Here is a 27919-nt window from a genome sequence, read left to right on the forward strand (position 1 = left end):
AGAATGTATTAAATTATTAAATATTAATTAAATAATAATTTTAAAACGTCACACAGCACAACACGTAATACGCAGATTTCTTTGTTATTCTTTATCTTTGGTATCTTATTTGACAACTCATAGTAAAAACATCTTTTACCATTATCATTAATTTGTTCGTCTATTTCTTCCCAAAATTTGATATTCCGTTTATATTTGTTATGTGTAGAGCTATGAACCCTCCTTTCGCTCTTGCACTTTTTTCCATTCCACTGTAGATATGTAGTCTCCTATTCTCTCGATTCCTTTTCCTTCCTTCTTTGTTTCAGTCAGAACACAGATGTCAATATTCCTCTCTTTCAGTGCTTTAAAACTTCTGTTAGTTTTGCTCTAATGCCTAATGGCTACATTAGTTTCATATTTCGTTTTTGTAACTTCCGTCTTAATTTATTCCCATTTTTGTTCCGAGGCTTTTATCGAAATATTTATCGTAGTCTTCTTTAAGATTTTTATCGAGAGTAAATATATTGTCTATGATTGTAAGAAACAGTTAAAAATTATCATAAATTTACTGCCTAACAATAAACGATAAATATAGTATTGAACATACATATTTACATAGTTTTCTCTTATAGTAAACCTATTTTTATGGTTCACTATAATTAATGTGTGTTAATTGTTGTTCATTTCTTCAAAAAATGTGACATGACACCTTTGTCGACTTGCTGTAATGGAAAGTAATAAATTCTCCATAACCAAAAATTCTTTTAGAACTTTTCAAAGTAGGTTTCTAAAGCCTACCATTAATTAAATCCTAAATCTGAATTGAATCATAAATATGTGTGCTCCCTCAAAAAGGTGTATAATTTTAATTGCAATTTTGGTCTAGAACTATTTTGCCTGAACATCTGGATTATCAAAAACTAAGATTAAATTTAAAATTGTTTTAATTTCAATATACAGCTTTGCAAATTTATTTTGACGGTCAGTTGTGCAGAAGAAGGATTGCGACAGTAAATCGTTGAAGATAGACGAAGTCGTGACATCAAGGATCGAAGATATAGCGCTCGCCAAAAATTTAGTACCCTAACATTAATGTTTATGGTTATACAAGGTTAAATTCAAAAAATCATACGTATGAAATTTGAAAAGATAAAGAAACTATCTTCAAAATAATATATATTAAGCAAATTTGCTTTAAATCGCCTTTTATTTCGTGATGATATCTCCATTCCTTATTGAGATACGACTTAAAGTATGTGTATCTATAACAATTAAATATGCAGAGTTAGATCTAAAAATCATAACAATAATATTTATGGAAAATAAGAAATTATTTACAGTGCACTAAATCTTTCATTAAATTGTTTTTTATTTCATGTTGATATCTCCATTCGTTCTTGAGATATAATTTTTTAACATTTATATTTTATACTCCCTCTGTCTCATAATAAGTGTCCGATTTTGGTATTTCCCGAAACTTAACGCAATCTTGTATTCCATCAAGTGACTTAAGTCAAAACTGACACATGAATGTTGTCAAAAAATGTAAACGCCTCTACTTAACTTTTGAGTAGTGATTTGTAAATTAATCATACGTCGTCTTGTTATTTCTAAAAGTACCGGAGTGGTCACATAATGGACCGTCGAGGAGTTTTTGAAGTTGTGCCTCAACGAAAAAGGCCTAACCTAAACCAGGAAGTGCGTCAAAATGTGTACCATTATTTGCTAGAAGTAAGTGTAAACGTTAAACTTAAACATGCATCGATAAAGGATGCAGCTGCACGGTATTCTGTATCGGAGAAGACTATAAGTCGAATTTGGCGAAACTTTACGTGAAGGAGCGGTAAGCGCAAATGTAAATTCTCGAAAATCTGGAAGAGTCGGCAGGAAACGAAAAATCGTAGATATAGAAAAAATAAAAGAGATACCGATTCAACGCCGCAGAAATATCCGATCACTTGCATATGCCATTGGAATTTCAAAAAGCACAATTCACAGAAGCATTAAATCTGGACTGATCAAACCTCATTCAAGCGCAGTAAAACCATTTCTTACTGACCGTAACAAAATCCAACGTTTGGAATACTGCTTGGCAATGCTTGATTCTGAAAGTATCGCTGCTGGTGCACCTATTTTTAAGGATATGAAAAACTACATTCATGTTGGCGCGAAATGGTTTTATTTAAAAAAGACCTCTAATAAATACTACCTCGTTCATGATGAGAGGGAGCCTCATGAAACATGTAAAAGTAAGAGGTTTATTACGAAGGTCATGTTTTTAGCCGCTGTTGCCCGTCCAAGATGGGATAACTACAGTAATCAATGGTTTAATGGAAAACTAGGCATTTGGCCATTTGTAACTCAACAACCTGTCAAACGTACAAGTAAAAATCGTCCAGCCGGGACGGTGGAAACAAAAGTTATTGAATCTGTAACCAAACAGGACTATAGAAATATGATGGTGAATAAACTTTTACCGGCGATTAAAGCTAAATGGCCTAGATCCAATACTCTACGCCCATTTACATCCAACAAGACAATGCCAAACCACATTTTGTCAAAAATGACAAAGACTTCAATGAAGCTGTTAGCGCCTTAAAATTAACTAATGCTTCAATAACCCTAATGTGTCAACCCTCGAATAGTCCGGATACCAATGTTCTGGACCTCGGTTTTCTTAATGCTATACAGACGCTGCAGTATCAAACTGCTGCTTCAAACATCGATCAGCTCATCGATTCAGTCACCAAGGCTTTTAACGATCTAAGTCATGAAACATTAAACAAGGTCTTCTTAACACATCAACAGTGTATGATAGAGACAATGACAGCAAATGACGGCAATAATTATAGGTTGCCTCACTTAGGCAAGAATAAGTTGCTTAGACGAGGAGAGTTACCACTTTATCTTAAATGCGGTATAGAGCTCGTCGAAGCTACTCAGGCAGAACTTACTTTTCTAATACTACTTAGTAGTGTTATTATTATTCTTACACAGTTTTGTAAAGTTATAAATATATTTCTTAAGAATTTTGGACGTTTGATATTAAAAAAATCTTGAAAAAAAATTATATAAGCTTTTTATTTTAAAACGGACACTTATTTTGGGACTTAAATTTTCACCATATCGGTCACTTATTATGGGACAGCGGGAGTATTTATTACAATCAAACATGCAGAGTTTGATTTAAAAAATCACAATAACGATAACTATGGAAAATAAAATATTATTTATAGTGCACTACATCTTCATTACAGTTGCTTTAAAGTTCTTTTTATTTCATAACGATATCTCAATTAGTCCTCGAGATATGTAAAGATTAATTATCCTTACATTTATGTTTAATCATAACACCGAAATTTAAAGAGTTCAAGAAATGATCTTAAAAATATTAATCACTAAGTAAATTTGCTTTAAATTTCTTTCTATTTCATGATGATATCTCAATTCGTTCTTAAGATACGATTCTTTAAAATTTATGTTTCATATCTCTACCAATCAAACATGCATAGTTGCATTTAAAAAGTGATAACAATAATTATGGAAAACAAGAAATTATTTATGGTGCATTAAATCTTCATTAAATTTGCTTACAAATCCTTTTTATTTCATAGCGTTATCTCAAGCAGTTTTTGAGATATTCAAAGATTAATTACTATTACCCTACCACTAATGTTTATGTAAGGTTGAATTCAAAAATTCATAAGTCTAAAATTTGAAAGTTTGTAGAAATCATTTTGAAAACATTAAATACTAAGTAAATTTGGTTTAAATGGCTTTTTATTTCATGATGATATCTCAATTCGTTTTTGAGATTCGATTCTTTAAAATTTATATTTCATTTCTCTATCAATCAAACATGCAGAGTTGCATTTAAAAAGTGATAATAACGATGATTATCGAAAACAAGAAATTGTTTATGGTGCATTAAATCTTTATTAAATTTGCTTACAACTCCTTTTTATTGCATAGCGTTATCTCTAGCAGTTTTTGAGATATCCAAAGATTAATTACTATTACCCTATCATTAACGTTTATGCAAGGTTGAATTCAAAAATTCATAAGTCTAAAATCTGAAGGTTTGTAGAATCCATTTTCAAAACATTAAATACTGAGTAAATTTGCTTTAAATTGCTTGTTATTTCATGATGATACCTTAATTCGTTCTAGAGATACGATTTTTTAAAATTTATGCTTCATATCTCTATCAATCAAACATGCATAGTTGCATTTAAAAAGTGATAATAACGATAATTATGGAAAACAAGAAATTATTTATGGAGCATTAAATTTTCATTAAATTTGCTTACAAATCCTTTTTATTTCATAGCGTTATCTCAAGCAGTTTTTGAGATATCCAAAGATTAATTACTATTACCCTCTCTTTAATGTTTATGCAAGGTTGAATTCAAAAATTCATAAGTCTAAAATTTGAAGATTTGAAGAAACCATTTTCAAAATATTAAATACTAAGTAAATTTGCTTTAAATTACTTATTATTTTATAATTATATCCCAATTCGTTTTTGAGATACGATTCTTTAAAACTTATATTTCATATCTCTACCAATCAAACATGCATAGTTGCATTTAAAAAGTGATAACGATGATTATGGAAAACAAGAAATTATTTATGGTGTATTAAATCTTCATTAAATTTGCTTACAACTCCCTTTTATTTCATAGCGTTATCTCAAGCAGTTTTTGAGATATCGACAGATTAATTACTTTTACCCTCTCTTTAATGTTTATGCAAGGTTGAATTCAAAAACTCATAAGTCTAAAATTTGAAGATTTGAAGAAACCATTTTCAAAACTTTAAATACTAAGTAAATTTGCTTTAAATTACTTATTATTTTATAATTATATCTCAATTCGTTTTTGAGATACGATTCTTTAAAGTTTATATTTCATATCTCTACCAATCAAACATGCAGAGTTACACTTAAAAAGTGATAACAACGATGATTATGGAAAACAAGAAATCATTTACGGTGCATTAAATCTTCATTAAATTTGGTTACAAATCCTTTTTATTTCATAGCGTTATATCAAGCAGTTTTTGAGATATCCAAAGATTAATTACTATTACCCTATCATTAATGTTTATGTAAGGTTGAATTCAAAAATTCATAAGTCTAAAATGTGAAGATTTGAAGAAACCATTTTCAAGACATTAAATACTAAGTAAATTTGCTTAAAATTGCTTTTTATTTCATGATGATATCTCAATTCGTTCTTGAGATACGATTCTTTAAAACTTATATTTCATATCTCTACCAGTCAAACATGCATAGTTGCATTTAAAAAGTGATAACGATGATTATGGAAAACAAGAAATTATTTATGGTGTATTAAATCTTCATTAAATTTGCTTACAAATCCTTTTTATTTCATAGCGTTATCTCAAGCAGTTTTTGAGATATCCAAAGATTAATTACTATTACCCTCTCTTTAATGTTTATGCAAGGTTGAATTCAAAAATTCATAAGTCTAAAATTTGAAGATTTGAAGAAACCATTTTCAAAATATTAAATACTAAGTAAATTTGCTTTAAATTACTTATTATTTTATAATTATATCCCAATTCGTTTTTGAGATACGATTCTTTAAAACTTATATTTCATATCTCTACCAATCAAACATGCATAGTTGCATTTAAAAAGTGATAACGATGATTATGGAAAACAAGAAATTATTTATGGTGTATTAAATCTTCATTAAATTTGCTTACAACTCCCTTTTATTTCATAGCGTTATCTCAAGCAGTTTTTGAGATATCGACAGATTAATTACTTTTACCCTCTCTTTAATGTTTATGCAAGGTTGAATTCAAAAACTCATAAGTCTAAAATTTGAAGATTTGAAGAAACCATTTTCAAAACTTTAAATACTAAGTAAATTTGCTTTAAATTACTTATTATTTTATAATTATATCTCAATTCGTTTTTGAGATACGATTCTTTAAAGTTTATATTTCATATCTCTACCAATCAAACATGCAGAGTTACACTTAAAAAGTGATAACAACGATGATTATGGAAAACAAGAAATCATTTACGGTGCATTAAATCTTCATTAAATTTGGTTACAAATCCTTTTTATTTCATAGCGTTATATCAAGCAGTTTTTGAGATATCCAAAGATTAATTACTATTACCCTATCATTAATGTTTATGTAAGGTTGAATTCAAAAATTCATAAGTCTAAAATGTGAAGATTTGAAGAAACCATTTTCAAGACATTAAATACTAAGTAAATTTGCTTAAAATTGCTTTTTATTTCATGATGATATCTCAATTCGTTCTTGAGATACGATTCTTTAAAACTTATATTTCATATCTCTACCAGTCAAACATGCATAGTTGCATTTAAAAAGTGATAACGATGATTATGGAAAACAAGAAATTATTTATGGTGTATTAAATCTTCATTAAATTTGCTTACAACTCCCTTTTATTTCATAGCGTTATCTTAAGCAGTTTTTGAGATATTGACAGATTAAATACTTTTACCCTCTCTTTAATGTTTATGCAAGGTTGAATTCAAAAACTCATAAGTCTAAAATTTGAAGATTTGAAGAAACCATTTTCAAAACTTTAAATACTAAGTAAATTTGCTTTAAATTGCTTATTATTTTATAATTATATCTCAATTCGTTTTTGAGATACGATTCTTTAAAGTTTATATTTCATATCTCTACCAATCAAACATGCAGAGTTGCACTTAAAAAGTGATAACAACGATGATTATGGAAAACAAGAAATTATTTATGGTGTATTAAATCTTCATTAAATTTGCTTACAACTCCCTTTTATTTCATAGCGTTATCTTAAGCAGTTTTTGAGATATCGACAGATTAAATACTTTTACCCTCTCTTTAATGTTTATGCAAGGTTGAATTCAAAAACTCATAAGTCTAAAATTTGAAGATTTGAAGAAACCATTTTCAAAACTTTAAATACTAAGTAAATTTGCTTTAAATTGCTTATTATTTTATAATTATATCTCAATTCGTTTTTGAGATACGATTCTTTAAAGTTTATATTTCATATCTCTACCAATCAAACATGCAGAGTTGCACTTAAAAAGTGATAACAACGATGATTATGGAAAACAAGAAATTATTTATGGTGTATTAAATCTTCATTAAATTTGCTTACAACTCCCTTTTATTTCATAGCGTTATCTTAAGCAGTTTTTGAGATATCGACAGATTAAATACTTTTACCCTCTCTTTAATGTTTATGCAAGGTTGAATTCAAAAACTCATAAGTCTAAAATTTGAAGATTTGAAGAAACCATTTTCAAAACTTTAAATACTAAGTAAATTTGCTTTAAATTGCTTATTATTTTATAATTATATCTCAATTCGTTTTTAAGATACGATTCTTTAAAGTTTATATTTCATATCTCTACCAATCAAACATGCAGAGTTGCACTTAAAAAGTGATAACAACGATGATTATGGAAAACAAGAAATTATTTATGGTGCAATAAATCTTCATTAAATTTGCTTACAAATCCTTTTTATTTCATAGCGTTATCTCAAGCAGTTTTTGAGATATCCAAAGATTAATTACTATTACCCTATCCTTAATGTTTATGTAAGGTTGAATTCAAAAATTCATAAGTCTAAAATGTGAAGATTTGAAGAAACCATTTTCAAGACATTAAATACTAAGTAAATTTGCTTAAAATTGCTTTTTATTTCATGATGATATCTCAATTCGTTCTTGAGATACGATTCTTTAAAACTTATATTTCATATCTCTACCAGTCAAACATGCATAGTTGCACTTAAAAAGTGATAACAACGATGATTATGGAAAACAAGAAATTATTTATGGTGTATTAAATCTTCATTAAATTTGCTTACAACTCCCTTTTATTTCATAGCGTTATCTTAAGCAGTTTTTGAGATATCGACAGATTAAATACTTTTACCCTCTCTTTAATGTTTATGCAAGGTTGAATTCAAAAACTCATAAGTCTAAAATTTGAAGATTTGAAGAAACCATTTTCAAAACTTTAAATACTAAGTAAATTTGCTTTAAATTGCTTATTATTTTATAATTATATCTCAATTCGTTTTTAAGATACGATTCTTTAAAGTTTATATTTCATATCTCTACCAATCAAACATGCAGAGTTACACTTAAAAAGTGATAACAACGATGATTATGGAAAACAAGAAATCATTTATGGTGCATTAAATCTTCATTAAATTTGGTTACAAATCCTTTTTATTTCATAGCGTTATCTCAAGCAGTTTTTGAGATATCCAAAGATTAATTACTATTACCCCATCATTAATGTTTATGTAAGGTTGAATTCAAAAATTCATAAGTCTAAAATGTGAAGATTTGAAGAAACCATTTTCAAGACATTAAATACTAAGTAAATTTGCTTAAAATTGCTTTTTATTTCATGATGATATCTCAATTCGTTCTTGAGATACGATTCTTTAAAACTTATATTTCATATCTCTACCAGTCAAACATGCATAGTTGCATTTAAAAAGTGATAACGATGATTATGGAAAACAAGAAATTATTTATGGTGTATTAAATCTTCATTAAATTTGCTTACAACTCCCTTTTATTTCATAGCGTTATCTTAAGCAGTTTTTGAGATATTGACAGATTAAATACTTTTACCCTCTCTTTAATGTTTATGCAAGGTTGAATTCAAAAACTCATAAGTCTAAAATTTGAAGATTTGAAGAAACCATTTTCAAAACTTTAAATACTAAGTAAATTTGCTTTAAATTGCTTATTATTTTATAATTATATCTCAATTCGTTTTTGAGATACGATTCTTTAAAGTTTATATTTCATATCTCTACCAATCAAACATGCAGAGTTGCACTTAAAAAGTGATAACAACGATGATTATGGAGAACAAGAAATTATTTATGGTGTATTAAATCTTCATTAAATTTGCTTACAACTCCCTTTTATTTCATAGCGTTATCTTAAGCAGTTTTTGAGATATCGACAGATTAAATACTTTTACCCTCTCTTTAATGTTTATGCAAGGTTGAATTCAAAAACTCATAAGTCTAAAATTTGAAGATTTGAAGAAACCATTTTCAAAACTTTAAATACTAAGTAAATTTGCTTTAAATTGCTTATTATTTTATAATTATATCTCAATTCGTTTTTAAGATACGATTCTTTAAAGTTTATATTTCATATCTCTACCAATCAAACATGCAGAGTTGCACTTAAAAAGTGATAACAACGATGATTATGGAAAACAAGAAATTATTTATGGTGCATTAAATCTTCATTAAATTTGCTTACAACTCCTTTTTATTTCATAGCGTTATCTCAAGCTATTTTTGAGATATCCAAAGATTAATTACTATAACCCTACCATTAATGTTTATGCAAGGTTGAATTCAAAAATTCATAAGTCTAAAATTTAAAGATTTGAAGAAACCATTTTCAAGACATTAAATACTAAGTAAATTTGCTTAAAATTGCTTTTTATTTCATGATGATATCTCAATTCGTTCTTGAGATACGATTCTTTAAAACTTATATTTCATATCTCTACCAATCAAACATGCATAGTTGCATTTAAAAAGTGATAATGATGATTATGGAAAACAAGAAATTATTTGTGGTGTATTAAATCTTCATTAAATTTGCTTACAACTCCCTTTTATTTCATAGCGTTATCTCAAGCAATTTTTGAGATATCGACAGATTAATTACTATTACCCTATCATTAATGTTTATGCAAGGTTCATAAGTCTAAAATTTGAAGGTTTGTAGAAACCATTTTCAAAATATTAAATACTAAGTAAATTTGCTTTAAATTGCTTTTTATTTTATAATTATATCTCAATTCGTTTTTGAGATACGATCCTTTAAAGTTTATAAATATTTCATATCTCTACCAATCAAACATGCAGAGTTACACTTAAAAAGTGATAACAACGATGATTATGGAAAATTAGAAATTATTTATGGTGCATTAAATCTTCATTACATTTGCTTTAAACTGTTTTTTATTTCATAATAATATCTCAATTAGCTTCTAAGATAAGCAAAGATTGGTTATCATAATATTTATGTTTAAGACTATGAGTTGTGTTCAAATAATTATATCTCTGTGATTTGAAGATTTCAAGAAATGATCTCAAAATATTAAATACTAAAGAAATTTGTTTTAAATTGCTTTTTATTTCAGAATTTCATAATTAATTATGCTACATAAATAGAATTTTAATTAATTAATGGGGTGTTTCATCAAAAAGAAGTAATCTTAATTGCAATTTTAGTCTGGAACTTTGGTGGACATCTGTATCAAATACTAAGATTAAAATTAAAAATGTTTTAATTTAAAAATATTTGTCTTTAAATTGAAATTTGAATTTTCTCTCGCCATCTACCGGTGGCGTCATGTAAACCTAACTTGAGTGGTCACATCGTAATATATTTCGAATTTCCAATTATTTAAAATAATAATAAATAATAATATTGCTCATCAGCTAAAAATTGTTATTAATACGATTTAATTTAAAAAATAAAATAATTTAAGGAATAAAAATTGAATTTTCTATTTATAGCATAGATCACTACGTTATCGACACAATTAAAATTTAAAAATATCATTTATTTCAAACTCTACTTTCAATTTGCAATTAAAATAATAAGTTAGTTAAAACTTTGTAAATATTAATAAGCAGTAGATTTTAGAAATTTAATTCATAAAATTGATATTTGAAGTTTTGGTGGCCATCTGCCGGTGGCGCCATAATACCTACCAAAAACAACAGGTTGTTGTTTTCTGATTCTAACCTTGGGAAGTGGCAGGCGGCCTTACTGAAGTCAGTTTAGAAGAGATTGTAAACGGGCGAGTATGTTGTCGTACGGGGCGGAATTCGTTACAAAGTGAAAACGTCGTGGATTAACAAATAAAATAACACGACGAACGCGGTATTTACCGTACACAAAAAAAAACACCGCTGTTTATTTAGTTCAATGTAAAAATGGTGCGCTTACCGCCGTTGGAGTTTACCGAGTGCATTTACGACAGCCCGTTTTTTCGCGAGAACCTGCATAAGCATGAGAAGGAATTAGAGAATACCAATCACCAGATTAAAAGGCTTATCAAGGAAGTAAAGGAGTTATTAGAGGCCGCTAAACGTACGTGTTTTCTTTTTTTATTTTAAAACAAATTTGTACCGTTGATTATTGTTCCATTTAATAATATTGTTCGATATCCGAAGGTCGTTTTATTATTTGGTTTTGTTTGTGGCCCCACATATTCTCACGTTTGTCACCCAATTTGTCAATACAATTGCTACGACTAAAACCACATGTAAAACAGCCAAGAAACACTTTGAATACAAAATATATACGTGTTTAAGAAGTTATCTTTCAATTGAAACTATTCAATTGTGTCGTTTTAGTTCTTAAAGTTCACATCGGTTTTTTTTTGACTTTCACTTTGGCTTTTAAATAAATTTTCATCAGCATAAATGTACAATTCCGTGACAGGCGACAAACTGCAACCGCAAACCGTCGACGACACTACCGGTTGTCATAGAAACAACCTGCGGTTTGCGGTTGAAGTTTGCAGTCCGCCGCCTGTCACGGAATTGTACCAAAGCTTATTTCAACCGTTTAATTTTGATCAATTTTGTATTAATATCGTTTAGATCAAGGTTTTTTTAATATGTCACAGGTGTTTGGTGAAATCGTTGAGATAAATAAAAAAATCAACGAAATTTGCTACGAAAAGGAGAAAGTGTTCGATACCGTACGATGTCAATGATAATTTTCTATTTTAACACTTTTTTTCTTCCTCATCCAGGTTTTGAATCAGAATTTATTTTCGGTGCCATATTTTAGTAAGTAAGCGATTAACAAAAAAAAATGTTAAAGCCTATCGTTATCAGCAATTATTTCTGCACAAAATATATAAAATTATAATTTATCGATAAAGCCAACGACTTTATGAGTAATCACTAATGATAGGGAAAAATGCATACTTTTTTACGGTTTTAGAACACGGACTTTATTGTTTTTTTTAAATGGAATTGCCGAGATAATTGCTTATTTATTAGTACCGTTTTTATGAAAATGAGTTAACGGATTTATTGTTATTACACACGTTAGATGCTTTGATTTTTCTTCAAAAATTTCTTCTTTCATATCCGCTTGTATCAATTCGTTTTTGCCTTCTCACATATATCTCGATGCAATCAGTCCATGCACCAACCGAAGAAGAGAATGATGTAATTAAATATGTCTTCTATGACCACCTACAGACATTTATTACGGCTTTGCCTAAACGAAATGCAACACTTCTTATAGGAGACTTTAATGCAAAGGTGGAAAGAGAAGAGGTTTTCAAACCCAAAATCGATATACATAGTCTTCACCAGTGTTTCCCAACCTTTATCATCTTGCGAACCACTTATAAATGAGAAAAAAATTGACGAACCGCTTGTGTAGTTGTTACTTAGAGGCAGTGATGAACGCTGGGTAAATACCCGGCGGTTAGGTATTTCTAAAATGGATATTTATCCAAGTATTTACCCCAGCCCAGTGTAAATACCCAAACAGTATAAAAGTGATATCAGTAAAAATATATCAGATGCGAAAAAAAGGAAGGGGAAGATTATGAAATGGACGTTGAAGACGAGGAATTGTCAACAATCATCAGACGAATCTGTCGTAATTTAGATTAGATCAAGTTATTATGATTATTATTATCAAGCAGCCCGCTGCGTCCATTGTTGGACATAGACATAGATTTTATTCTGTGCTGTCTGAATCCAATTGTTGATCATTCTACTTCGTCTGTTCGCTCGTGGTCTTCACTCAAGCAACCGTTTTGTCACTGTACATTCGCGCGACATGAACCGCCCAATTCCAATTTAGCTTTGACACAATGTTGACCACATCATTTACGCCAGTTCTTCTTCATAGGTCTTCATTTCATATGTAGTCCCTTAGAGCTACACTCAGGATCGATCTCTTTCGATATCTTTGCGTTACTTGGATATTCCTGGCAGTGGCTACCGTTAATGTTAAAGTTTCGGAGCCGTATGTTATAATCGGAAACACGCATTGATTGAAAGCCTTTCTTGGCCTTTTTTCTTGAAGATGTCTCTAAGTTTCCCGTAGGCTGCCCATACGAGTGTGATCCTTCTGTTTAGTTAGCTTGTTTGATTATCTCTCGTTACACGAACGTCATAGTCAAGATATACAGGGTGTCAGATAAAAAACGCCCTAAGCTGTAACTCTGTTGTTTACCTTCCGATTTTTATGAGCGAGGTATCAAATGAAATGGTTTGATGCTACAAATAAACTTTTTCCAACGCCATCTTCAATTTCAAGCGATTATCAACTTCTGATTTTCAAATTGCTCGGTATGTTTTTCTTCACGTTATTGGATACAGATTTTTTTTCTGAACCCATTTCTGTACAATACATTAACATTAATTGTAATTTTAGCAGAGAAAAACAATGAAAATATTTTCCGAACATTGTTTTACAAGGGAAGTATCAGAACTGTCCCTCACCGATTTTGTTGAAATTTGGTACAGCGATAGTATGGCCAAAAATAAGGTTTACGTTTTTTTTATACATGCTAATAAAGCCCCTGGGGCGAGTTATAAGGGTTGGAAGTCGGGGCAAAATATACAGCCTGATTCAGAGTAAACGCCTTATTTTTTTTTTTAGCCACACTATTGGTACTACTTTCAAAATATTTGGCAGTAATATGTTTTAGGACATTCACTACACTACTCTGGCCACTGCCCTGAATTTTTTAGTGAAGTAACTCCATCGGATGTTAAGTTTAAATATTTGTCTATACCTGCAGGGACAACACGTCAAATTCAACCCCTGGATTTATTTGGTTTTAAAATATGGAAAAATTTCATTAGAAGATTTTCTGATCAAGTTATTCTCTACCAATACGATGTCAATATGCATCAGCGGGATAATATTTTAAAATTGTAATCATCCCTAACGCATAACCAGTTGTCTTCCCCACGATTTATTAATGTTTTTAAATACGCGTGGTTTACATCTGGATATATAGAGGAGAGACCAGAACAGTTTGAAAATTCCGTGGCGGTTTGCTTTTCCAATGAAAAACTTAAACATGCGTGTCAAAACTTTGCCACGGGAAAGTCATCTAACTTTCGTGTGAAGTAATAAAGAAACGTGAAGGCTTCCAAAGTCTACACAAAGCGCAAGAAATAGATGGGAATTAGTAAATTGGGATTTTATAAAGTTTACAATTTTTGCAGCATCATTTAAAGTAGTAGATAGTAGGAATACGCTTACATGCTAATGCTTGTCTATCTATATAGGAATGTGTCCGTTCAATTGTTTCGTTGATCTTCTTTACCCGTGCCACAAAACCAGACAATTTTCCTGTCATTGATTTTGCACCATCTCACACAGGCGAATTTTTTAAAAATCTCGGCCAAAATTGGAAAAATGTAAGGAATAAGATTGAAACTGCAATTATTGCTATTTGATTAAGTAAACCCTTGGGGTGAAGGTGCCTTGAAACACCTTCTTTATAATTATTGTAACAATCGCCGCCAAAATATTTTAGTTGTTAATTGATTGTTTAGTAAACAGTTATCACCTAGATAAAACGTCGGTAAAAATTGTGGTTTTTAATTAATTTTTTCCTTTACACTTTTTTTATATATTTCGAAAATTTATCATAGAACCTATTGCTGGTGGTAAGAAGAATTGTATAATATACAGAAAGCAACAATTCGGTTATTAGTATTTTTGTAATATTGTTTGATTACATCATATGTGGAAATTGAGAAAATAATTTATTTTACGATATTTAGATGGGCAAAAAATAAATTGTTTAACATTGTTCAAAAGTAATATTGTATACGTGTTGTAGTATAAGGCCTACTATTGTAGATTTTACTAAAAATTCTTGCGGTATTTTGCGGTTTTACCTTAAAATATATTTTTATTATAGTGTGTGTATAAAATTCGGAAAAAAATCATAATTCCGCTATGTGCTGTTTGTTTGGGGAGCGCATTTGCAGTTAGAAAATAAACTTAAAGGGACACTTTTTCACTATTAAATTGACAATATAGGTGTCCACAAAAAAGTTTCTAACCAAATTTACAATTTATTTTCTGAAACACTAATTAATTTTAGTATGAGATGTTAGCGTTCTAAAGTTAATAATTTTCTAGAAAGAAATTAAAGACTTGAATTGACACACTGAATTTACGGTAAAATATTAAAAGTTGTTATTGTGTCAATTCAATTTATTATTTGCAAGATTTTTTCCTTGAAAATTATTAACCATCCGTCTTATACAGGCTGGTCCGTTACTAATGGGACACAGAGCAACAGTGAATTCCTTACATTAAATTATTACGATTTAACCCAATTTATCTTAGTCTACTTGTTAATAATAACGAAGTTACAGATGGGTAAAGTTTATACTTTATTTTCATTTTTCTTTAATAATTTTCACTGTCAATTAGCATTAATACTCTAGTATTAATGCCAATACTATAGTATTAATGCCAATTGAGGGTGTTAGTCTAGTGTTTGATGAAATAAAATCATTTTCAACGCCAACTAATGTTTACTGAGCATAATTAAATTTTGCAAAGTGCCTTACTGTGATTATCTTGGAAACGGAGAACTTTAGAAAATGTCTGAGAAACTGTTTCAAGTGGTGTTACTTGCAAAAATTTTAACGATGATAAGGACATGTCTATTTTAAAGGAGTTTTTTAAGGCAGGCAGTGCCATCTGAAAGATAAATCAAAACTAATACCAAATTATTATTTATCGTCTTAAAAAATGGTAATGTACCAATTTTCATGGTCATAATGCAAGAGAAAACGAAATATTTAAAGAAATGCGAATATAAAATATTAACTGTAATCATCAGTATTTTCGTTATTATTGACAATTGGACTAACATAAATTGGATTAAATCGTAACAATTTAATGTAAGGAATTCACTGTTCCTCCCTGTCCCAGTAGTAACGGACCACCCTATATATAAAAATATAGGTAGATACAATTAAATAAAATCGCAGTATATATCATAAAATACTTCATCCTTGTTAATTGTATAGATATTTTTTAATTTCCACCAATTTTGCAGTAAAAAATTGACAAAAATATCGTTTTGGCCAAGATTTTTAACTAATTCGCTTCTGTGCATCTGTTCCATTTTTTTCAAAATAATTATTAACCATATCAAATATTGTTTCTCCAGTTGGTAATTGGTTTTTCTGGACTGTGTTGTAACATACAATGAAAACCATTAGCCTTCTTTTTGTGAACTGTTAACTCTGCCCACCGAGTCTCTGTTTTCTTTTCCACGTCTTCGCAAGTATTTTCAATATTAAATTTATCCCCGAATATTTTTCTAAACATGAAATAACTCACTCCGTGTTTAACATCGTATTCACTGAGGTATATTTTATGTTTAAATCAGCAGCCAAATAAATTCTTTTTGATTTTTTCTATTATGATAACTTTCTCTTCCTTTTAGATTACCAATAAACTCTCTTTCTTTATTTTTTTTCACACTAAATTTAGCGGACACGTGATCACCGTCTCGATTTTTCTTTTGGAACATTTATATCTGACAATGTCTTAGCAATGTGATTTATTCGGCCCTTTTTCAAATTCATACATTACCAGAAAAACACTTGACATACTCTAATTTTGTTCTTGCTGACTCTTTTTGAAAGAAATACTATATTCCTTTTGTACGCCTGTATTCCTTTTTCTTTGGATTGTTACTACGGATATATAGAGACACAATTTGGTATCTTGTTCCGTTTTAGCATTGTTTTCAAAAATTTTACCTCGTATGGCATTGTAATGGCAAAGTCTTCTAAAGTTATATTATATTATGATCGCTATCACGACATCTAAAAAAAACTTGATGATGTAACCAAATTGACTCTATTTTTGTTTCCATTTACCTTTGTGTTTCATTTTTCTGTCTTTTCCTTATACTAATTTCCAAAACACTTCTTGTTTCTCATTCTTCCATGATAAACGCAATAAAATACTACTATATGCAAAACACTGCTACTTCACTAAATTCAGGCTTTTATTGCCTGAATTTATCCTTGTCCTTATCTCATGACAGTCCTCACCTTCTCTTCCAAACCTGGACTCCAAATATATGCACTCGTCAACAATTGTATGGAATCCTCTTCTATATCTATATGCGTTGGTTGCATTTGGTGTTCACGTAATTGGACCATTATCTTGGTTTTGTTTGCATTGACCTCCAAACCTACTGTCCTCGCCACCAATTTAATTACCTTATACCCTTCCTTTATTCCTATGAGGGATCGAGATATAATTACAATAAACCATCAGGTAGGTTTTTAGGCCAAATAGATCTTTATAGATTCACCAATAATTCTCTGTAACTACTACACGTCAATCCCCTTCTTATAAACATGGAAAACGATTGTCCTTTTCCAATCCTCTGGGAATTTTCCCTCTTTCCACACCTTTTTCACAATTTCATACATAGCCTTTATTCATTCCCTACCCCCTTTCAATAACTCAGCTGGTATGTTATCAACACCCGGGGCTTTCTTTGTGATAACGAATTTAGACTGGATTGAGCAACATCAAATCAACGATGTTTGAACATAAAAATATCCATAAGCAAACTTGGGTCTTTAATGACTGAATAACGAGAAACTAGATTGATCGTGTTCTGATTAATGCAAGACGTGACAGCAGTATCACCGACGACGTTAGAAGTTTACATGGCCTGGACGGTGGCAGTAACCACTTTTTGGTTGGAGCGAAATTCAAAGAGAAAGACTCAAAGAACAACAGGTCAGGCTGCCGAGGTGGAACGTTGAGGCTTTCAAAGACACAAAAACATATAATTTGGTATGGAAGCGAAGTGTGGCCATGGAAATAAAAAAACGAAAAAGTATCTTGAAGCCACGGAGATAGAAATGTAAGACTCCGGGAAATCATGGATCCTAAACGCACCATCTTAGATGATATAAAAACGAAACAACTGAGATGGCTTGGCCATGTCCAAAGGACGGCTGAGAATCGACTTCTCAAATAAATCCAAAAGTGGAAACCGCATGGTCGTAGATAGAGAGGGAAACCAAGAACCAGCTGGAGAGAGGGATTTGATAAGGAGATGAGAAAGAGAGATGTGGAGGAAGATCTGTGGAAGGGCAGAGAGAAAAATTTATAATTTAATAATTATTTACCCTTACGTGAAGTCAACATTGTGAAAATTTGGAATTTGTGTATAAAATGGTCCTACAAATTAAAATCTAAAGCACTTTACATGACGAAAGTTGTGGTTTACGTTGCTAAACATCTATTCTCTATACCTTAAACAAAAAGATTGAAAATATCATAACGTATATGATGCCCGGGTTCCCAGGAGTTTATAAAGTATGTAGAGAAAGAATTCGACCTCAAGCTTTTTATGAATATGTTTTGAAGGACCTCAATCTATTTCGACCATTTTTAATCTTATATCTATATGCAACTACATATCTATAACAACACGATAACTCATAATCACATTAATCACGTTGACGAAATTTAGTGTGTTTTTGAACCAAACTTTGTAGAACTGTGTCAACATTTACGGATAATACGGAAGTTGCTTTACTTTAACACATATTTGATGTCTTTTATGTAGACTTATAGTTCAAACATACTTAAATTGGTTAAATATTATGTAATCAAATATCCTGTTCAACTTTTCGATATAACATTACATGCAAATTGCATAACATAAATCCTCATGAACTAAGATTTGACATAAAAATTATTTAAAACGGCACAAATGGACCCTTGTTTGGTGGCTTGCTTAATATCTCTGAGAGTGTACCGGCTCGTCTGGAGTAGTCCTAGAGTCTATAGTCTGTGCTTTTAGTTTAAAATTTTTTTAAATTTATCATTTAATATTTTTTGTTTAATCAATTTTCTTAATGGAAAAGTTAATTGAATTTGTAGGATTTGAGTACCAAGGTTTATGTACTGTAATTTTTGCATTTAAAAGTCAGTGGCGACGAAACTACTTCTAAAGTTATCGGGATTAAATTAATTAAGTTTTCGGTTTATTATGCGTTTCTATGAGATAATGTTTTATATAACCGAGAATGTATTGGGAGCCGAAAGAATAAAAATAAACAATACATTATACAACATCATAGGGAATAAAAATCAACTCGCTATACTTAGAACAATTACGTTTAAGGTACATGAATTGTATTAATTGTAAGAAAATAACTGACACAATGAATAACTTTCCTTGAATATCTGTAGCAAGTCGAAATATAGGAAAATAAATAATAAATAAATAAAGGAAGTTCAATGTGCATCTGTAGTTCATCTTAACTATGACACAGTTTTGTACAACTTTATTAGTATCACATTCACTTCAAGCGAAGACTAACTTCACACTATGACTAGCTTCACACTTTGTTATTCTTCATTAGTCAACGTTTCAATTCTGTCCTATATATGCTCTATGGTTTTTAAATCTGGTGACTGTGGAGTAAATGTAGTTACGTAGGGATACTTTACAGTATAAGTTCTTTACTTATCGTTAGACAGAACTCATGCTTATTATTGGTGTCCTACAGTCAAATCCAATCTGTACCAAGATGTAACATTTCCACGTTATCAATAAACTCAAAGCACTCTTCCCAATTGTCGATGAGGAACTCAAAAGTAAAACTGACTGTCGTCTGTGAATAGAAATAGTCCCGAAGTGTCAATGAGTAGATACGACCAGACCGTATTTTTTGTATGCGTTATTATTTTATATGTACTTCTGAAATTTTTCGAATAGCATTTCCTTTAAATGCGTTCCTAGGAAGCTGAGCAGGCACACTATTGTGTAGGGATGGTAGTTTTTGTCATTTTTTGTAAACCTTGGAATTCTCTACTGTAAATAGGCATTGTTAACAGTGCATTATTGTTTATTTCTTTTAGTTCTATAATAACTCTCTCTAATTTCCACTTTTCAAAACACTTTTCCTCATCTCTTTCTGTTCCATGGTTTCATGGTTCTGATTGCGGTCCATTAACGTGTTGGCGATTTCTTTCCACCCAGAAATATATGTCGCATTCTCTTTTATCAACGTGAAGAAACCAGTTGGTGACCTCACCTCACTTTTTGCATTGCTACTCCGTGGTGTACCCTACCCCGGATTTTCAAGAGCTCTTTCTTTTGGCGTCTTTTTGGTGGTTTTCTTTCTGCCTGGCTCATCGATTTTGTAGTTTTCTAAGGTTTCTCCGCCTTTCTTCGTATGTGGCTGTGCACGAGTATATTTATGCCATTGATTATATTTTTGCTGTGGTTTGTTTACGAAATTATCATCTCTTTTTAAAGCATGTTTCTTTTGTTTTAAGTCATGTATAGTTTGTCTTGTTCCCTAGATCTAATGGAATATGATTTAGTATGAATACGTTCTACCCTAAACCCCCGCAAAGAAGATGGACTTAGAGAAGCCCGGATGGCAAAATAATAAATGAGGTAGATTCATTATTCACAATATATTATGAAGGACGTTTCAATTTTAAATCAATTCAGCACAGGCAGTGACCATAGCCGCGTAAGGACAACAGTAAAGAATAAGCTTATAAAATCAAAAAGAATCCTACCGACGAACAAATGAAAGAACATATGAATTTATATCAAATAAAACTAATAAAAAATGATCGCAAACAGAAAAACTGAAGGAAATAGAAATAAACGCATTGGGGTGAAAATAAAGAATGATATAAAAACTGTAATTAAGAAAACAGAAAAGGGCGCACCAGAATATTCGAAATTAAATAAAGTCATAAAGAAGAAAATTGCGGAATACTTAAGAAACCGAAATACACAGAGAATAAAAGAGGTCATTAAGAACAACAGAAACACGAAGGTATTAAAGCGAGAAAGGGCAAGTGGAAAAGTGAGAGCGTACCAACTAAAGAATGAAAGCGGAGAAATAAAATATGAAAACATTGGTCGAAATAGTTGAAAACGTCTATAGTGAACTATATTCATGAACCAACACTCAACCAACATATACAACTTCACAACGAACATACAACTTCAAGGGGTTTAGCACATTTAGGTAATGTGTACATTAATAGAGAAGTGCAGTGAATAAAACATCCCACTATATCTAGCTTTTGTAGACTACAACAAAGCGTTCGATTCTATAAAGCTTTGGAAAATTTGTACAGCCATGGACAACGCAAGGATAGATTCTAGATACAGAAACACCTTGAAATATATATATGACATTGCCACATCGCAATACATCATGAATGTATTGCGGTGTTTTGATGTTCTTGGTCTCTCGCTTAATTTCCTTGCAATTTTGAAGGATTACCCTGAAGAAGCTTTAAAATAAAAGCGAAATATTGGTAAACTACATAAATTTTTCTACACCTTTTTTCTCGATTGATCCTGTCCTGGAATAGTTTTATCTTATTGTTGCCAACGGAATTGAACAAAGTCTCCTCTCTGAGTTTTAATACAAATTAAAATTACTGAGGACAACAAATAAAATAAATACCAAACGTGGAGTGAGGTAGGGAGAAGATTTCCATAAAATTGTTTACCTTTCCCTCGAGAAAGCATCGATGGCCAACGCCTAAATCAGCATCTCTATGCAGATGACATCGTAGTCTTCCCACCTCAGAGGAACTATGAGAGATGTTCCATGAATATAGGAGAAACAAAAGTTATGTCTCCAGAAAATATCAAGATAGAATGTAATTCTTCTTGTTTAACTGAGGTTAATAATTTCAGGATAAAAGTTGGAAATGACACATTGGAAAATGTACAAAAATACGTATACTTGGACCACACATTAAAAGTAGGGAGAATATACAGAACCACACGGCTCAAATGACTAGAAGAATCCGGCTAATATGGGCAGTTACTGGAAAATTGGGATTTATAACTAAAAATCCAAAAATACCAATAAACCTGAATAATAAGGTGTATGGGTATACTACCGGTATTAACATTTAATGAAATGGAGACAATGCCGCCAACTATAAAATCAGCAACAAGACTAAAAACAACACAAAGAGCAATAGGACGTACTTACCATAGGATAGACTAACAAACGAAGAAATTAGAAGAAGAACAAAAGTGGAAATTGTCATAGAAAAAACTACCAGAATGAAGTGGAAATGGTGTCGAAACGGATTTTAGTATGGAGGTCAAAGATGTACAAGCGGAGAATTAAGGAAAAAGCTGGGAGGAATTGACTATAACCAGCACAAGTCTGAAACGAGTAGGAGGCATATGTTCAGGAGTGGATGACTAAATACTGACAAAGAAGAAGAATAAGAAGATATATCTACTATGTATTCTAATTGATGGTGATTTATGAGTTATAATCATTCCCTTTGAGACATCTGTCTTTTTTGAAGGTATTATCTGTAATTCATTTTTGAACATCATTGATGTATTCTTTTTTATATCGGCCAAGTTATCATCAGATAAAACCTGTATCATATCAGTTTCAAATTCCTTTTCCAGATCATCATTTTTGACATTCTACAAAACATTCCAAGATAACAAAAATATTTTTAAATCCAATAAGATAGACCCATTATACTTAGAACAAATGATATTACGCATTCGTAACAAATACTATCGTTACAACAAATAAGCAATACTCCGGAAATTCTGATATTAATGACAACATATTACATTATATTATTATTACATTTTTGTAATCGTGCTTTTTATTAAAAAATAAACCTTTTCATAAAATTGATTTATTATCTGTTATCTGTTTAAGTCCAGCATTATATCTGGATTATCTGAATTAAATTAATCAAAAATAAAGCTGGCATCAGTTCAATGTTAATTATTTTTCTAATGTTTGATGATTGATTTGATAGCTTTATTTATTCTAGAAAGGTACTTTCTCTGTTTTTCTAATAGCTTCTTTTCTAACTTTATCATTTGAAATATTATTAAATATCGATAACTGTTTGCTATTTTTAATTTATGCCACCGTTTTAATTTCAGCAAATGTAATAAATTATACATTATTGCTGCTGATAAAGTATCCGATGAGATTAATACGGTTGTAGCTGTTGATGTTTGGGTGTAATATACGCAAGTTATGCATTTCTAGATAATTTATTTATCTACATTAATAATTAATAACCATTAGATTATGGTGACATGGTATGGTATCCAAGTAGAAGAATCGTTATTATATGTATTATTTGTGAATTACGAAATCGGGATTTTAAATCGGTAAGATATTATCTATCTTTTTTGGTGTCAAATCTACTCTATGTATAAATATTGAAACTTTATTTTTGTATATGAGTATACTTCGTATATACGAGAAAGTAAAAATGAGGTCAAATTTGTAGTGAATTGACAAAATTTGATGACAAAACAGTGCGTTGTTTCCCCATTTGGAAATGTTTAAAAATGTATACTCGGTTGTTAAATAAATACCGTCCCGTTGTGTCACATTCGTTTCTTTTTGCAGTACAGGTACATTACAACAATTCCAACCTCGTTTTAGAAACAGAACCGTAAACGTAAAATATTGCGACAGCGCATGGTACAGTTAGTAGTAGCAACGCGTATTTTTTTGTGTTCTAAGAGCACAAGATCTGCGTGCCATTGTCTCCGGTTTTAACAACGGCAAAATCCGAGAAAAGAGTTAAATCGTAGACAACACGCAATATACTCGCACACCTTTAATAATATAAGACCGTTTTGTTATATAACCACACGGAGCTGCTTATATCGGTGATATTTATTCGAGACAAGGTCGAAACGTTTGTGCGAAGCGGAAAAATCTACTGTTTCCTGTTTGGGGACACAACAAAATTAGCTTCTTTTTTAAAGTTAAAATTAAAATTTGTTTTTTTTTTGATCGAATCAAACAAGTTAGATAACTTTTATCATGTAAAAGCTTTCGGATCCAGGACATTCAGGTGACTTCTCCTTTTCGATTCTCGTTTAATACCGCATTTCCGGTACTTAATCAGGAAGTTGTTCACATTGTGCTACATTCTATGCCAACCATAGAAATTGGTGCGGAGAGGAAAGAAGGGTGACCTTTTTAAATAAACCAACAAAGCAAATAAATCCTTAATATAAATTTATAAATATTTCGGTTATTATTTATAGAACTATCTTTTAATTTTTAATATATGTCTGAATAATTTATTGAATTGAGTAGTGTTTTTTTCTAAACAAACGTTGCAACAGTGTTGTAGTTTCAATTTCTCAGAATATGTTGAAAACTTTGTTAATAAATGTCGACCAGTTGATTACTAATACACTTTCTAAAAAACAAAGTCTAGTATATCTTTTATATCTTGATAAAATTTAACTTCACTTTCGAGATAATTCGTGATAAACAAATAATATCTTGTGTGAACCTTTATAATACAATTTTTTTATTGTTAAGTGAATGAAGATTGTTTCCATGAAATGTCGTCCCCAATATCTGGACTCTAATTACATAGTAATTGTGACTTAAATTTGGAATTAAATAAACCACTTTTCCCTATGGCAGTGTTTCCCAAATTTTCGTAACGTTGAATACCCTTCGTAAGAAGATTTTTTCCTTTTTTAGTAACGAAATACATAATAATAAATCTATTTATAATACGATATAAATAAAAGTTATGTATATTATTATAAACATTTGTTATGATCAATGCAAAGGGTGAAATTATAATAATAATAATAATAAACAATATTTACTAACAGTGGTTTATGTTCAGATGACAGATCATCATAATTTGGTTTCTTGGTTGTTAATTTTAATCTGAGATGCGGTTCCACATCCAAAAGTCTCTTTTTATTTTTCGAATTAAACCTACAAATGCTAAAAAAGCAACTTCACATAGGTATGAAGTTGGAAAAGGCAAGATGTATTTCAGGACCTTTTCTGTTAAAATCGGATACATATGTTGTATTTGTAACTAAAATGATGCTAATGTTTATTTTTCAAGAATCCGTCTGAAGCTAATTCCAAGAATTGCTCTTGTTTCGCATGCAACAAACCATGTGGAATGGAGGTTGTATTAATGATGAACGGATGTCTTACAACTTACCTTATCCATTCAGTATTTTTGTTTAAATCAGGAAAATACTTCTTTTAGACCCACTTATAAACTCATATGCTGTATGTATTATACATTTCAGAGTATCATCATCAATTTTAATAACCAGACTTATTATAAATTCATAAAGAGGAAAACGAGTTAACTTTTCCAATATTAACTCTCCTCTGTTGACATAATAATATTTAGTTTTGCGCTGGTAGCATTTACTTTATCCTGAACGTGAAACAATGAAATTTGTTTATCTTGCACCGAAAAGTTGAGGAAATATAAAACAGAGTATATAGTGCTCGCGTAGTGTATGGAAACTTGAAGAACTATTTTTAATGGCTTGATCAATTTGAACAAACATTTGTGTGTATAGCTTACATAACCTTGCGAATTCAAATTTTCTATCTTCAATGTTGGCAAATTTATAGTTACCGAGATAAAATTATAAAACCTTTTTTTAAATGAGACACTGTACAGGTGTCCCAGGTAAGCGACAAAGTACATGAATGGCGTTAAGGAGCCGAGATACGCAGTTCTTTCTTAGATAAAAGTTGTAGGAAATTTATCACATTATAAACGGAAAATATTTTAATAAACGGAAATAAACATATCGTCGATGCGCCTGCAAAAGCCGCTATGTGCATTGTAATAAGTTTTACAGGAATGAATAAAAACTAATTAATTTTTTATAAAAGAACTTTCAATATACAGGATGATTCAAAAAACCGCTGACAGACTTCTAGAGTAGATAATACATGTCATGTATAATAATAGGATAATGTATAATACATGATCACTTTACACGAAAATATTGCCCGTTTGACAAAATTAGCAATGGCATAGACAATATTTTTAAAAAAGGGTTTTTTATTGCAGATAATGTTTAATTTTAGAGAAACTTTGACCCGCTATATCTCGTTAAGGAGGTATTTGCGACCCCATGTATATTAAGACATTTAATCTTTTTTTTAATGTATTACCTGCCCTAGAAGTCTGTTAGCGGTTTTCACTCACAGTACCACGCCCTATAGGCCCTTCATACTTATTGTTAAACATTCGCAAACCTCATCATGTGTACTAGTTCTGCAACCATGAGATCAGTTTAAAAAATAACATCATAAATTAAGTTTCTAATTTTACCTGTTCATGCATCCTTTCATTATTAAAATTCAATTTTTTGGCGTTCTGTTACATGTGCCATATCTTTTTATCACTTTATCACAAGTTTAGTTTTAATAAATCGTCCAAAACTAATTCGAGCTTATGTTCTTAAAGTAGATTTCATTCGACTTATGTAAAAGGATTTTTCATACGCTTCATACGTTTTTGTTGCAAGTAGTTTTCGTATCATTTATTTTTCTTTCATAGATTTCTAATTTTATCTAAGAAACTATAAATTTGGCAACATTGCGGATAGAAAATTTCAATTCGCAAGGTTATGTATCCTATATACACACATTTTTTGTTCAAGTTGATCAAGCCGTTAAAAAGATTTTTCATGTTTCCATACATTACGCGCGCACTGTATATCTGCTAAGTATGCCAGTTAAAAAATAAGTAAACACCTTACCTGAAAATTTTAGATATTAACATTATGATAATTTTAGCATACCCACTTTTATAATCTTTTTGATAAGCTATCTGGTTGATTGTTCCCATAATTACAGCAGTTATTAGCGCTCTCATTGTCTAAGAGCTGGAATTGTCTATCTAATAAATTTAATAAGAGGTGGAAAAAGTGGTCTTAAATTGTATAATTAGTAAAGTGTAATTAAAAGAGTAATTTGAAGTAGTATTAATTGTGTTGCAATTTTTTTCAGTTGAGGCTACTCCAATTAATTTTGTTAAATATATTTATTTAAATTTTAATATTGCTAGAAACCAATAATTTATAATTTATTGGTTTTAAAATGAAAAATGATTTAAATTGCAACCTCTATTTCCATGTTTTGTTAATAGAAAGTTGATTATAGTCCCTAATGTAGAGGAAATGCGGTACAGCTTGGAAAATCTATCTTGGCTGGTAAAGGTCAAATGCGCCGTAGCAAACGGTGAGCGGTACCTACAAAAGTATTCGTATATGTACTTCATATAGCATATTGGAACCATGGCTTTATTAGTCAAAAGACCTACAACTTTATCTGATAAAACCGAGGCCGCTTGCGGCCGAAGCAAAACAATATGATGACCAGTTTTGGATTGATATAATGTTAATCACTAAGCCTTGGCCGCAATCAATCACGACTTAATTACTCAAAAGAGGCGTTACAATACAATTGCAAACGTTGTACTTATACTCAAGAAGGGTTCCTTACACGACGTATCTAATTATATTATAGACCTATATCTATTATACCTGTAGTTGGGAAGATATTTGAAACTATTTTACATTTCGAAATAACTTGCTATTTAGAAAGTAATCAACTACTAACTAATGATCAGTTTGGATTTAGGAAGGGTCAACCACTGACGCCATTTGTGCTTTGGTCGCTCAGTGCGACGTGTTTCTCTGATTTAACTAAGGCTTTCGATTGTGTTTCTCATGATCTCTTGTCAAACAAACTTCATAAAATAAATTTTTGTACAAAAAGCGTAAATCTAATTAAATCCTATTTATCTGACCGACAACAGTGTGTCGCATTTAATGATAAAGTTTCCAACTTAGTCTTCAATAAACATGGGGTACCTCAAGATTCTGTATTGGGTCCCATGTTATTCTTAATCTTTATCAATGATTTATCAAAAAGTATGTCGACGTAGACAAAATGTATTCTTTTTGCTGATGATACCACGACTTTAAATGTGTCAACCTCCTCACAGGAATTG

General features: G+C 30.5%; 2 protein-coding genes across 3 annotated transcripts in view; one reads left to right on the forward strand and one right to left on the reverse strand.

Annotated features, from left to right (window-relative positions):
* Positions 1-27919, reverse strand: part of LOC111421684 (nucleolin-like) — a 376547-nt gene that overhangs the window by 14284 nt on the left and 334344 nt on the right. The gene's annotated exons all lie outside the window — the stretch shown is intronic.
* The window catches only part of LOC111428108 (GTPase regulator associated with FAK), an 84473-nt gene continuing 67376 nt past the window's right edge, over positions 10823-27919 (forward strand). Inside the window, exon 1 of one of the 2 annotated variants that reach the window (XM_071200562.1) lies at positions 10823-11143. In XM_071200562.1, coding sequence (XP_071056663.1) covers positions 10987-11143 — 157 coding nt within the window. In that variant the 5' untranslated portion in view covers positions 10823-10986. The remainder of the gene's footprint in view (positions 11144-27919) is intronic. The other variant, XM_071200563.1, reaches the window with a different exon arrangement.

This window comes from Onthophagus taurus, chromosome 11 (genome assembly GCF_036711975.1).
Source record: "Onthophagus taurus isolate NC chromosome 11, IU_Otau_3.0, whole genome shotgun sequence".
Taxonomy (NCBI): Eukaryota; Metazoa; Arthropoda; class Insecta; order Coleoptera; family Scarabaeidae; genus Onthophagus; species Onthophagus taurus.